This window comes from Thunnus maccoyii, chromosome 1 (assembly GCF_910596095.1).
Source record: "Thunnus maccoyii chromosome 1, fThuMac1.1, whole genome shotgun sequence".
In the NCBI taxonomy this organism is placed as follows: Eukaryota; Metazoa; Chordata; class Actinopteri; order Scombriformes; family Scombridae; genus Thunnus; species Thunnus maccoyii.
Window position 1 is genome coordinate 8,555,001 of NC_056533.1, and position 15,398 is coordinate 8,570,398.

The 15,398-nt window shown below is 38.3% G+C and overlaps 1 protein-coding gene across 1 annotated transcript in view; it reads left to right on the forward strand.

Moving 5' to 3' along the window:
* Positions 1-11,682, forward strand: part of cep89 (centrosomal protein 89) — a 63,474-nt gene extending 51,792 nt beyond the window's left edge. Inside the window, exon 18 of the mRNA XM_042394488.1 lies at positions 10,331-11,682. Coding sequence (XP_042250422.1) covers positions 10,331-10,508 — 178 coding nt within the window. The 3' untranslated portion in view covers positions 10,509-11,682. The remainder of the gene's footprint in view (positions 1-10,330) is intronic.
* Positions 11,683-15,398: the final 3,716 nt, after the last annotated feature.

The window sequence follows — 15,398 nt, forward strand, 5'->3', positions numbered from 1 at the left end:
CTCCCACCTCCCCTTTATTCCCCTGTCAGTATGTCTGTTTTTAGCTTGGTCTCTGGGCGTGCTGCCTGCAGCTATCAAATGAAAGCTAGCTAATCAGATTGTTAGAAGATCCAGTTGTGCTCTGCCCTGAGTGACCAACAAATCACACACACTACCACACACATCACTCACACCACTAACCTACTGGTTTTATCAAGCCGTGAAACTGCTTTCACCACCACATCAGCTTTACCAAAACACGCACTGTACCCACCAGACCCTGTAGGTCGTGGGGATGCATGTGTGTGAAGCCCTGACCTCCAAATGAAGGCAGCTAGAGTAGACTAGTTTACCAGCCACAGCAAAAATCTGTAACTATCAACTAGCAGTGTAATAGTTGGTGGAGAGATTCTATCCTATTTGTGGTTTTGAGGAACCAGGCTTCCCTTGTTCTCAGCTAGGGCATGGGGAGTTCAGTGATGCACTAGGCTGAAGTCAAACTTCTCACCTCCACACAGAGGAAAAATCTATATCTGCCTCATTCTCTTTTCTCTCTGATCCACTGCTTTGTATTCTGCCCATGCTACCGTAGCAGAGATGCTGATAGGTTGTGATGGCCGCCTGCCTGCTGAGTTCTGCGTAGCCTCCAGGGAAGCAGCACAGCCTGAGACTTCCAGGAGCTCAGGAGGGAATTGAGCCTTCACATCACTTTTCCCCCCTAAAAGCAGTTCTGACTTCCCTATACAAATCCACAAAACATAGAAAGAGCTGCTACATATGAGGGAAGAGTGATCTTTAAGAAGTTTCTGGCATGTTCACATTTTGACAAATTTGACAGATTTTGATTTCTTTCAGCTGACTGCATGTGCAACATTCAGGAGGATTTTGGATGGGTTGGATAGAACATGTGTTCAGTGGTTTGTGGGGGATGCATTATAATTGGTTATAATGGGTGCAATGGGTTGAGAATGTATCAAGAATTGTTTAAGAATGGGTTCACAGTGAGTAAAGAATATATAGTTTTATGGGTTTATGTAAAATATTTGTAGGTTCCATTGATTATTAATTGAAAATATGTTTAGTATGTGTAGTGGTGAGTGTTTTGACGTGATTATGGTGTGTAGAATATATAGAATGGGTTTAGAGAATAGCTTTGATTTTGTTGAAATATCATTATTATGTTTTACGTTTTGTTTGAAATGGGTGTAGAATGTGTAAAATAGGTTTAGAAAGTCTGGGGGTACAGACCCTGACTACTAAATGCAGGGTGAACCTATGTTTATTTAGAAATTGTTTCAACTTGGTGAAACTCAGTCCTAATTCTAATTCAGTCCTCTTCCTTTCATGCCTGTTGAAGCCTGTGGTTACTGCAGCCTTAATCTCTCCTGTTTTCACACACTGGAAAATAAGCAGTGAAAATCGCTGACATTATTTTATGTTAATGGCATACACACTTGGGACCTGATGCATAATTAATGCTAAAGCCCATGAATGCAGATAAACACATTTTAGTAGTACTTAATTATCCGTTGCTTTCCCAACACGTTCATGAGTGGTTGTGAGTCTGCTGTATGCAGCACAGCAGAAAGGATCAGAGAGGATCATGGCTCTTGTTTTACTTGTGTCTTGGTAGCTGACATTATAGGTTGGAAGAAAGGCACAGGTTCTGTCTTCCTTGTGTAATAACTAGGGATGGGAAGATTCACCAATTTGCATCGGTGCACTGGCATAAACATTCATGATGCAATAGCCCCAATTAAAAAAAGTGTGAGAGGAGCTTGTGAGGCATCATTTCTAACATCTTTTTATTGGTAAAATCCATTTATTTATATATAATTATTAGTAGAGGACCTATGCCTTTTATATTTAAGAAATGTAAATAGAAATCAATAATTTGATATTTAGATTGATTCCTCCTCTCTAAACTGTTTCTCAAGCACGCTAGGATGCTACAGCTAAGTGGTGCGCTGCTAAAATGTTACGGATGGAACTCACACCCTAGAAATGATTGTTCTGCATGTTGGACTAAGTGGATTACTAAAGTATTTTGACAGTAATTGTTTGACTCACGGAGTATATGCATGTTAACTGGAGACAGAATACTACACTACAAAGGCCTGTTTGTGAAAGAGGTCATAAAGAAAAAGCATAAATGATAAATAGCATAAATGCTTCCTTAGTTGCACTAGAGTTGCACTAGTACTAGAGAAACACATTTGTAAAGTAAAAATAGAACTTTTTACATAATTTATCATTTGCTGTATATATGAAATAAAATCAAACTCTCTGTGCCATATTAAATTACATATAGCATCATTCCTTTGCATCAAATCGCTTCATATTGCGTTGAATCACATTGTGTTGAATCAAATTGTGTCAAATCACACTGCATCACAATAGGGGTGAATCATATCTTATTGCATTGGTAGTTGTTTCATATGTATCTTTAATGTATCGGATCGTTGGCAGTGATCGTTGCATATTGCATTGGCTTCAGTGATGGAAATGCACATCCCTGGTAGTAACCAAGTCTTTTATGACTTCCTACTTCTTGTTTCAAGAAAATATCTTCTGAAAAGTACTAAATAGCACCATGAAATTGACAGTGATGAGTGTTGATAATACAGTATGGCGACCTTTGCAATAGCCACCATGTTTTTGTGCCAAGTTGGTGCTGGGCAAAGATGGATGTCAAATTTAAAACTTGTAATGGGATTCTCTGTTAAGAATAAGCAGATTAGATTTAGGAAAGCAGGTGACATGTACAAATGTCAGACACACAACTAATACTATTACTACTCGGCCAGTATCTGTTTTGATCAAGGGCAATTAAATTGCCCATTATTATTTGTACATGAGTGGTGTATGAGTATTTGTACTAATATGACACACTTCTATTCAGTTATAGAACAGAGGGTCCAAGACTTCCTTGAAGTTATAATTAAGGTCTGAATGTCTAATACTAGTGGAAGTGTTGTTCTCTGTGGCTGTCTCGCAGCCAGACCTGCCTTATAAACTCCCACTGCTCAGAATAACACAGAATAATGTTAGTATCTGGGCTGACAGGGCAGGGATAGTGAGGAGCGAGTTGTTCTGTTGCAGAGCGATAGACCAAATCCTGAGATGGCTGCAGCGCACTGAAGCTGTAATTGTAATGGAGATGTACTGTGGTGTTGGAGCTGCTGCTGAGCCTTTCTCTATAGGTCAGACTGCAGCTGTGTGGCCCAGTAGTCTCCACAGCTATCCCACCAAAACACACACACACACACACACACACACACACACACACACACACACAGGCTCCTATTGAATTTTCCATCTCTCATAGCTGCAAGATTTATATTTGTCTGTCTGTGTAGCTTCATAGGGAACAATGATGAGAGTGGTTGCCATGGGTAACGCATGTGCGCATGCTGTTTGAGTTTGAGGTAATTAGCAGACGGCAGAGTTTGTGAGGGTCTTCTCTCAAGAAAAACAAGGGACAAAATGTTTTTTAGTCCCAGTCAATCACTCAAAGAAACATCTTTAATTAAGAATGGGGCCCCACATGGTCTAGTCAGTGTTCCCAAGATAAATTTGTGGTCTCAGAGGGGCTTAATGAATCAACAAACAATCTTGCCTTGCCAAACTGCCTTTAAGGAACCAAGTCCTCATATCTAAACAACAAAAGAGGAAGGCTTTCTCAGCTTTAAAATGATCCTTTTGGCTGATATAAAAACTATTCATATGAGCTTTTCTTGATCTGCCAACTCTGTGGGTAACATTTGGTTAGGCAACTAAAACTACTTTAATAGGTTAGAGACAGATCATAGTCATAGTCATAGTCTTCTTGAACAGGGTCCCTAAAGTTTTTACCATTGTCTTATTACCTTGAGACTAACCAGTAGGTAATATTTACATCGACAGATTCACAATGAACAACAGAACCATAGATATCGTCTTATTTATTCCACACATTCTTCAGGATTTGGTAATTTTCAAACTTTTAGTCTTCTGCCCCAGTCATGACGTGACATTACTTGAGGCAATTTATCAGATTTTGTGCTGCTCTCTCTGGAGCCACAAAAGGCTTTATACTTTTTTCACATATGATGTGTAAAATTGATGGAGTTCCCCCTTATCTACATCCTGGCAGCAGAGACTAATGTGGAACTTCTAACAAATCTGAAGTTATCTGGACTAAATTTGACCATGGTAGCTCTCAAGTTAACAAGAAACTTAAACAGCTGTTAATTTAGGAAAATACCTCAGCATTTAAATTTACAGACTGAAGTGGTTGTCCTACAACAATATCATCAACTTTTTTGTTGTTTGACTTATTTGTAAAGAACGTACTTAATGTGTTTGTTACTTTTAACTATAAACAAGAGTCTACAGAAATGCTAGCGGCTCTGTCAGGCGAAGTGGTGCTTTGGGCGAAAGGCTAACATCAGCATGCTAACACGTTCACAGTGACAATGCTTAACATGTAATGTTTACCGTGTTCACCATCTTAGTTTATATGTTAGCATGCTAACATTTTGTAAGTAGCACTCAACACAAAGTACAGCTGATGTTGATGGGAATGTCATTAGTTTCTTCACTGAGACCTCACTGAGGTGCTAGATGAAAAGTTTGGTCACTAAAGTTATTAGGGATTGAATGTTCTGGTTCAAGATTCAAGAGATTTTATTGTCACATCCACAGCAACACAGCAGATGCCAACATTAAAGGCACTGAAATTTGGCTTCTTTGAGCTCTAGTTCCAATTAGAGTATATAATAAAATATTAACAATTACAATTACTTATTTACAAAAAAGTGCGGTATTGCACATAAGTGATTAAGTTTCACTTCGGCTCTCTAAATCATGACAGTTGACTATTTGGATGCCACTTCAGATATAATGTTTCCATGTATGTAGACAACTGCTCCTATCGAGATATCTATTTCTTGTCTTTTAAACACAGCTCCTTTCCTGATGATTGGAAATGTGCCATTATCATGCCTATTTTTAAATCTGGAGACCGCCTTGAAGCCAGTAACTACTAAGTATACTGCCAGTACTGTCAAAGGTTGCTGAGAAAGTTGTCATTAAACAACTGACAACATTTCTTAATACAAGCAATTTTGGTCTACATTGTATGCAATTTGGCGTTAGAGCAAATCATTCCACTGAAACTGTTACCTTGCACTTAATAGAGCAAATTAAATCAAGACTTGACAAAGGAGGAGTAGTTGGTGCTGTATTTTTAGATCTGGGTAAAGCATTTGATACAGTCAATCATGATGTTTTAATATCAAAACTCTCTAAATTTAACTTCTCATCTAGAGCATGGGCATGGATGTCTTGGATTATGATGATGGATTATCATATTTATCTAATAGGATACAATGTGTTAAGGTTGGTGACACACTGTCCAGTAACATGAAGTGCACAATGGGTGTTCCACAAGGGTCGGTGTTAGGTCCCCTATTATTTAGCCTATATATTAATGATCTCCCTCAACAGTGCCATGATGTAGAACTACAAATGTATGCAGATGACACCGTTGTGTACACACATGCAAAAACAGCTAAGTTAGCTGCTGCTAAGCTAACAATTGCATTGGAAAGGATCACACATTGGCTTGATTAATCATGTCTGAGTCTAAATGTAAACAAGACAAAAGGTATGTTTTTCTCTTAAACTATGGTACAACCTCCTAACGCTGATTTTTTTTTTTCATCAAAGGTGAAAAAATTGACATAGTTACTGATTTTAAATATCTTGGTGTGACACTTGACCCAAATTTGAACTTTAAGAAACATGTTTAAAAAATGGTTAAAACCATAAATTACAACTTAGCAAATTTTAGACATATTAGAAACTGTCTCTCTTTGGATGCAGCCAAGATATTTATGCATGCTATGATTCTTTCCCGTATGTCTTATTGCATCACATGTTGGGGGCAGGCTGGAGAAACAGCCATAAAACCTCTTGAGTCCTTATACAAACAAACTCTAAAAACTCTGGACATAAAGCCAATGCATTTCCATCACTGTAGGGTACTGGAGATATACAATTTACTGAGCTTTGACAATTTTAGATTATTCTCAAATTTGTGCCTGGTTTATAAAATTTTAAATGGTTTGGCCCCTCGTCCACTATGTGACTTTGTGTACACTCGCTCAGTAAGTTCTATTAGAAGTACAAGATTGTACCATACCTTTTCGTCGCACTGCATTTGAGCAGTCAGCTTTCTCTGTGAAAGCCACAACTCAGTGGAATGCCCTACCTGATGATATGAAGAACTGTAGTTATATCAATACATTCAAGGCCAAACTAAAAAATCAACTAAAGACCAATCAGCTGTGTGACCACTGAGTCTAGTTTACATTATTAATTTTTAATTGACATTGTGGGTGTATGTGATGTGCTGTTGTGTGTAGCTTTGTATTTTGTATGGTGTTTTCTGTATGTTGTTGTTTTTTTGTTTGTTTGTTTTGGGGTTTTTTGTTTGTTTTTTTGCTTTGTACTGTTTGTTGTTGTGCTGTTGTATGTTTTGATTGTGGGGGACTACGGATGCAAATTAGCTTCGAGCTAACTCCGGTGCAGTGCATCTTTAATGTTGCACAACTGCACACTGTCCCAATCAATAAATCAAATCAAACAAATAAATGGGATATACTAATGATGTACAGAATGTCACTTTCATAGTGGCCTCTGCTCTGCATTTAAGCATTGTTGATGTTAAATTATCTTGTCTCATTGGTCACATATGTTTTTGTTTCTCTGCTTTAAGACAGAAAAGCAACTGATATAAAACTACATCCCCAACCCTTATATATGCATCATAAGTGGTGGTTTATGGTTTACATTACTAAACATTATTAACTTATGTCTTAGAAGGTGGAGGTACAGCATGTTCATCTTCTTCAAACCAGCAGACAGTACACAGATTATCTGACATACAGTGTGCTGATGTTGCCTGATGCCAGCATATAATAAGAGGCTAAGTGAGTCCAGACAGAGCAGCTGATTGCTTCAGTTGCTGACGTGTGAACAGCATATGACAGAGGAGCTTTAACGCATCGTCCATTATAACAATAACAGCACACACAGGTAATTACGTGCTCCCTCCCTGGAGCTGTTATTCTTTTGTTATCACTATCCCTCCTTCTTTCCTGTCTGTGTGAAGTAGTAGGTTGTTACAGTAATTCATTCATCCAGCATGTGCGTACTTGTCCCACTTTTGTTTTTCTTGCACTTTGAAAACCAAAAAGCCAAAGAATGATTAGAACCGACACATGAGCAGCATTAAAGGAATAGTGTTTGAGTTGATCATATACTGTATACTATGCAAGCAGAAAGAAACTTAAACTTTAAAAGTCAATGTCATGATGTGATTTAGTTTTTTGGTCGCTAATATGCAGAATATGCAAAGTTGATAGACATCATAATTTTCCAGATTTACTGTGGCTGCTGTTTGTTTTCCAGCCTGACTTGTTGGTTTTCACATATTTCACCATTTCATCATCTCGTCAATTTTTGTGGCTAGAACTGAAACTGTGAAGCACAGATTTCTATATGTGTTGTGGCCATCAATGTGAGGCTGATGGTTTTGTACCTTGAATGGATTACAGTTAAAAGTAATGGACAAAATAACTACAACAACATCCCTCTGATAGTGTCTCAATAAAATCAAACATTTATAAGCTCACAATACCAATATTTATTTTTTATAAGGATTGTTGAATTGAATCATACAGTACGCTCCTGTTTTTTGTTTTCCTTTTCATCCTTTGTGCCTGTATGCTCCCGGACCTTTCCAGCACTGGAAAAACTTTAACTACAGTATTGCTCATTTAGGTAAAATAACTTTGGTTATGGTTTATGTTATGATTAGGCAGAATAGCTCTAACTGACTTTTACCTCTACCTATCCAAAATATGGTATGGACAATTAAAAGTTTGTGTTCAGGTCAGGTTGTGAATTGATTTGACAAAGATTCTCTGTACAAAAGCTGCATAAATGTGAAGTGTGAAGAATAACTTCTCGAACTCAAGAAACAAAAACATTTAACATGGTTGATTTTTTTTCTCTACCATACTTGGTGGTATTTCAGCACATTTTTTTCTCACCACAGACAGTCCACATTCAAACTTAGAGACATAATGTTCATTTTATGACCACATGATGACCACTAAAATGTCATCACATCTCTCATTTGACTGATTAGGCTGAAACAGGCTTGTGTTTCTCAGTGTTAAATAGCTCATATGGAAGAAAACTTCAGAAAACGTATGTCATTGTATCATTTGAGTTTGAATGTGTGAACACCACCGACAGTCGTGCCGCTCTGACAGTTATTCCCATATGATCTGAATGCAGTATAACACCTTGGCTGAGCCCAATGATTGCTGCTTTATTTAGAAACACTCCTCTTTTTCCTGCATTGTGCCTGGTGAGTTCATTTGATGAGGAAGTGCTCTTGTACTTCAGCTAAAAGATCCTCACTAACACAGAGGTGAGTGTTGTGGCCAGTGGGATTCACTGTAAAGCCATCAGACACGCTGACTTTAAAAAGCTCTATGTTTTATTAATAAACTCTAATTGAAGGAGGTGGTGTCTGGGCCACCACTTGATCTGTGTGTGTGCGTGTGTGTGTGCTTGTGAGATGTATGAGGTTTAATCCAATCCTAAGTGTGGTTTGTTTTACCTGGTTTAAACTCTGCCAATCACAGTGATATAGCATCTTTATCTCAACATTAGTGCAAGTCATAGACACCGATGTTAGCTGAATAAACATTGTTGTGTTAATGAAAATCCCAGATTATAAGAAAAATCTAATGAACTGATTGTTGATCCAAGGGCTGTTTTTTCAGCAAATTTCAACAAAATCCAGTCACAACTATTTGATATGATTTTCTCCTGCTAACACAACCTTCCTTGCATTCATGCTTCAGAGAAAAAAATGCAAATTGTTAGTAATTCTAGCATAATTGTCAGTCTTTCTGTTATTTGTGTCATTCTACCTCATTTTACAGAGGCACACCTCACAGTTTACAGTAATAATGCACATCAGAGTATAAACTGCATCCCAATCTGGTGCACCTATTTATGAATCCAAGTATGGAATGCATCATAAACTAGCTCACACAAACTTAATAAATCTGGCTATTAGTACAATTGGCAGTACTAGCAGCTCTTTGACATGACGGGAAGACATTTGATTTAGTGTTCATGTAAAAAATATTGGAATTTATTATTATTCTGTATGGTCAGGAACAGGTTAACGTACCTGAAGTGAACTGTACTTCCTGATGTGAGCTGTGTGAAATATAATTGAGCAAATAGTTTTCTATCTGGTTGGGTAAACAGAAGAGGTTTCAGCCTTTTTATAAACATTGCAACTGACAACACAGGATAGCTGATAAGAGCTCAGAGCTCCAACATTCAAGAGATACTGGGAGCAATGTATTGCTTTGCTATAGGTCCTCTGAATATTGTGTTAGTAAAGAATGTACAGTAAAGTAAATATGAAAACTGTCCTAAAGCATTTGTCTATGTGACAAAAATAAGATATCTTTCTGCAGACCCCTTCAAAAATTATTTGTTGGCAGTTATGCAATTTTAACCAGGCTCTCCTCCATTCTACTCTACTACTCTACACCATCCTGGTGTTCATTACTGCGATGGGCCTTTTCTCTATTTCAATTATGAATACAGTTCTTCAGGCACTACTTAGGAAATAATTGGGAAAGAAGATGACGCATGCAGTTGTATTCCTAGCAACCTTGCGTTTTTTGGATAAGAAAGAGGAGGAGTAGTGAGAATGGGCAGTCCTGAGATGCTTTAGTGCTGCACAGTGGCGACAGAAGTTTGAATATAGAACTGTGAGACCCACTGCAGCCACTGTGTCCTTATGATGTCACCACTGTCTGCCGTAGTCCTGATGGTGGTGGCGATTGCACTGTAGAAACCGGAGATCACTACACTGATTTCCACTGTGTAAGAAAGTAGAGACACTCTCAGGTCTTCCTGTGGTCATCCTGATCATTGAATGTAGACAAAGTGACACATTATGAAGCTTCATGACAGCAGCCATGCGGTATCTCCCCTGTTATTCAACCTAGGCGCATGTACCCCACTACTACACACACACACACACTCACCTTCAGTGTATTAGTGCTACCGCAGTCTGTTCACCTTCTTCGTTTTTCATTCTTCTGCATTTTATTGCTTTGCTCATCATGTAGGTTCATTTAAGTCAGTCTACATGGTATTAGTATTACTTTCTCTTTCTTTTTTTGTTGGATGAAATTTTCAGAAATTTATTTTGTATTTTGATTTCCTTGATGTCATTCTTTTCTCCTCTTTGCTTCTCCAGGGATATAGAGGAGGAGCTGGAGGTGGTGTGGCAGGCAGCATCCAGAGAGAACCAGCAGATGAAAGAGACTCTTTTGGACTCAAGGCTCACCGGGGACCTCCATGGTTGGGCCTTTTCCAACAGCACCTCTCCTGGCTGGCCTTCTCAGGCCCCAGATGAGAGCACCACATCTACCTAGCATCATCCACATCATCCCTCATGTTCACCTCTCATCAAAGCCCTGGGCTCCAGAGAAGGTCCGTACTTAAATCTGACTCAGATCACCAAAACAACTCCTTGGACGAGAAGCACAAGCATGGGCTGAATTTCTATTGCTAAAACTCTTGGAGCCATAACCCACAGGTGTGCCTGTCCATTCATACTGGCACAATAGACATGTTATGTTTCTGTAGATGAGTTAGAGTCAAAATATCAACCTGCAGGCTTCTGCCTGCTTGACTTTGCTTCTCAGATAAAATCATTGTAAACTTGCACCATCCTTTGTAACCAATAAACTGTTATAACTACATTGTAATCACATCTATCTGATGATAGCTGAAATCTCTCTGTGGAAGCCAGCATGTACAGTTAAAGGGAGACAACAGTAATCTGAGGAAGCTCATTTAATACATTTTTGTGCTGTAAGTAAATTTGGTTTGGACATTGCAGTGAACAGAGTGGCCAAAGAGGTGACATTGGACTGTGCAGTCAGAAAAACTCCACTTCTTGAACAGTGTGATATCCAAAGAGTTTTGTAATTTGTTAAAAAAAACTTTCTTTTAAAACAGTCTCAGGGTTTTACAGACTATGCCAAATAAGTCGGACTGTTGAGCTTGATGAGGGCTCTCCTTTCCCAGAGAATGTAGCCAATGTTGCCATCTGCTGGACCCACGTGGTAATATAATTGTTACAACATTGTAGCAACACTACATGGTACAGACATGGAGAAGCAACAGGTACACTAAATCACTGTTTGTGTTTGTGTTCTAAATCCAGGGGTCAAGTAAAACAGAAGACATCCACAGACTTTAAACCTTTTAACCACAGGAAATCAAACTGACTGTATGTTTAAAATGACCAAAAGAATATTGAGGGATTTATCAAGAGGAGATACTGTTGATTATATTTGCTTTGTCAGAAATAAATGTAGACTGAAGAGTAAAAGTGTTAACGGAAAATAAGTGTTTATACACTTAGAGATGAACATATTTAGCTCTATTTTCATACAATTATTTCCTTTATTAACTATTGTGTTAATACTGTATTTTGTGACATCCTAAATTTAAGTTTATTTGATAAATGAATCTGCTTTAGACACAGTAGTGTAGTAACTATCTTGCTACTGTGTAAACAATAAAGCAGATTTTCCCAGACTTAAAGTCTTATTGATTTACTGTGTGACTCAATCTTTATTAAGATAAACCAATACAGTGTTTGTTTTTCCACTACAAATCAGCACTTGAACCAATGTCTTTTTATTGTATCTGAGTACTTTCTATCAAATACAGACCATCAGCCAAGAACGTGTCATGACACACAGTGACTAAGACACCATAACGTCACCACTTTAATATTACCACAGCCCTGCTGGATTAGACTGGAACCACGAGGTCGACTGCAGTCTGTGTACAGATGTACCACAAATCCCTGCTGACGAACACAGACCGAAAGTGACGGCGTTGCAGTGGCTCAGACATGTATGGTAGCTGTTTAAGAGATGAAGGATACTGCTAATACCTGGTGTAACTTGGTGAGCTTGCTAACATATGAAAACAGCCTACTGTCAGCCAAAACGTCTGGTGGAAAATATGACCAACAAATCAATCAGCCAAGTTACAGCATTGCTCTCAGCCACAGTGTCGTCAGTCAGAAATTTTCAGCTCCTGCTTTAAAAAAAAACAACAACTGCAAATTACCAGTAACATGACAGCTTGCTCAATTCAGCGTGACTGATATTTCCACAACATTAACTACATCACTGGGCAGTAATGGTGTTAGACTACCTTCCTCCTAATCTATGCTGAATGTGGGTTGGACAGGCTTTTCTATTTGGGGATGGAAACTTAATTTAATGATGTTGACGTTGATGGTGGCCCCCAAAGGGCAAAACACATGCAAAAGCACAAGCACAGACATGAAAACAGAAGCATTATGAGACAAACAACAAATACATAGAAAGTGAAAAGAAAATGAAAGTGTTCTATCAAGCCAGGTCAGGCTGACACCTTATTAAAAGGAGGCATCCTGTTCATCTTTGGATCCAACACAGTGTTCAAAAAAAGTTGTTTGCAGACCATCCATGTTAAAACTTTCTTATTTAACCTGTTGTTCTGCCAGTTATTGATGGCAGTGGAATCTGTAGCTGTATCCTTATAAAACAGACCAGTGATAAATAAACTTGTGAGTGTTTCATTTGAAATAGTGTAGAAGAATTTCAATCAAAGCTCTGTAAGGATGAAAAGCAATTTTGACAAAATCCTTGCACATCATAAAGTCATATTGGCAGGTTTGTAGGAACAAAAACTCTGAGGAGCCTGAGAAGAATGATGTCTCACTTGATTTAAGATGTTTCAGTTTTCTGTCCTTCATCAGGTAAAACAGAATGAATGTCAAATTTTAATGAATTTTGCATGATGAAGGTCAAATATTAAGACCTAAATCCCTATACTCTAAGGTTTCCTCTTCAGAATAGTTTATCATTGAAAACATAGTTATTAAACTGTGCTCTGCAAGGTATTTAGTTAAAAACTTGTCAACTTATGAAATCCATTACCATCGTTTGTTTAACAATGTGAAGATCTATCACAACCTTTGTGCGGCTCTATTGTGAAATATAAAACCTCTGTGATAAGGCCAGTAGACAGGACGGGCTGACAGTTTGTGTCAATATTGAGTGGACATAAGACAAGTTTTTATTTTTAAATATCCTACAATTACATTTAATGAGAAATGGACGGACACAATTGACAGTATTCTTATCACCAATACACAAAACAAGCTTCAAAAACCTGCCTCACCAAACTCTGCAGGCACAGAATCTGCAAGTACTGAAAACCTATAGAGCTGAAACGATCAGTCGAATAATGATGGGCAACTATTTTGGATAATCGACAAATTGTAAAAAATGTTTTGCAAAAATTGTAAATTCAGTGGTTTCAGCTTCTAAATGTGAATATTTTGTGGTTTTCTAGCCTTCTACGATGGTAAAGTGAATATCTGACATTCTATAAACCAAACCATTAATTGATTAATCGAAAAACTAATCGGTTGATTAATTGATAATGAAATAATTTGTTGCAGCCTTAAACAGCTGTCTTCCATACAGTATAAACTGATAGAAGCAGTATTCTGGACCGCCACTGAGCTGAACTACATTTCTCTATACAGTGAGTGTTAGTTTATGAGCACAAAATTGATTTGGTTATTTTTGCATAACACAACTCATCCAATGCATTGAAGGTTGCACAATGTAAAGTCCAGTTTGATAACAGTACAGTTCAGTATGTAGTAGGTCAGCAGGCTCTGGAAAGAAGGTGTTTGTGGATCTCAGTCTTTTTCCTGAGGGAAGAAGTTCAAAGAGTCTGTGTCCAGGGTGGGACGGGTGGATTAACTTCCATTGAATAGTATGTTAGATCTGCCAACCTGTACGCATTTTACGTAGTAGGTACGCATTTTGATATCGAAGTACGCTGGTACGATTTGTCACTCTAAGCTACGCAAAAACTGGTGACACCTGTGAGTTCAATTCATAAATCTATGGCTCAATTGTGCACGTGCAGTACTCAAGTCCAACAGCAGGAGGCAGCAACTTGTAGCCTGCCGAAAAGCAATAGACGAAAAGTTCGACCAATCATAGCACCGGATTCATTCCTCAGCCTTCACCCGAATATCAGCAGGGATATGGTCCGTACATCCATGACGTGGTCATACTTGACAAATAAATAATGACATTACAAGAGACTGCAAATCGAAAGCAACATGTCACAGATTTTAACCCTCTCGATACCCCTTCTCACTCCAGCAGGCTCTTTTCTCAAATGAGGACGCTTTTTTTTTAACTCCGTTGTAAACGGACTGGGGTGGATGTGGAAAGTTGAAATTGTGGATTGTGTTAAGTTAACGCAGACCTTCCAACTTTGGGAAATATTTAACGTTAATAACGTTAGCCTAACGTTACGTAATTAGCAAGCTAGCTTGCTTGCTCACCAGGCATTTAAGGTGGCAAAGTAACGTTGGGATAAAGGGGAGAACGGGGTAAATAGAGCCAGAGGATAAAATGAGCCACCCACCTTATCTAGGTAACCATAAACAAAAGTAATCACGTGACCACAAATTAAGAAAGTATAGTTCACATTACTCAATCCATCTTGGACTCAAGCACATAGAGAGAGGGGTCAGCAAAACAGAACAGAAACAGAACAAAACAGAAAACATTTTGTCATGCCAAGTGAATTCATCATGTCACTAAAGTTATCAGTTTTGTATCTTAATTAAAACAGATAAGTTTTGGACATTATTACATGTTAATTTAAGTCAAGCTACAAAACAAGGTCATAAACTTAGCATAACTGTGGATCTGAGCCACTGTGTGAAACAGTTTTGTCAAAATGGAGGTTGTGGGGTAAAACGTGCCAGTGATGTTGGGGCAAGTTGAGTCAATGACTCAATTTACCCCCAAAAATTATTTTCTGATATTCTAGAGGCTAGAGACACTGTTCATGTTTGATCCCTGTTACAAATGCTGCAATGTTGATGGATAAATACCTAATTGTTGACTAATGTTAAATTTAAGCCACAAACAAACATGCTGTACATACAGACAGGTGACAAATTAAAGGAAAAGCCAACATAAAGTGTCTTAGTAAGGTGTTGGGCCACCACGTGCCACTAGAACAGCTTCAATCCCCCTTGGCACTGATTCTACAAGTCTCTGGACTCTTCTGGAGGGATGAACACTATTCTTCTAACAGATATTTCCTCATTTGGTGTTTTGATGATGGTGGTGGAGAGCGCTGTCTAACACCTCAGTCCAAAATCTGCCCTAGGTGTTCAATTGGGTTGAGATCTGGTGACTGTGAGGGCCATAGCA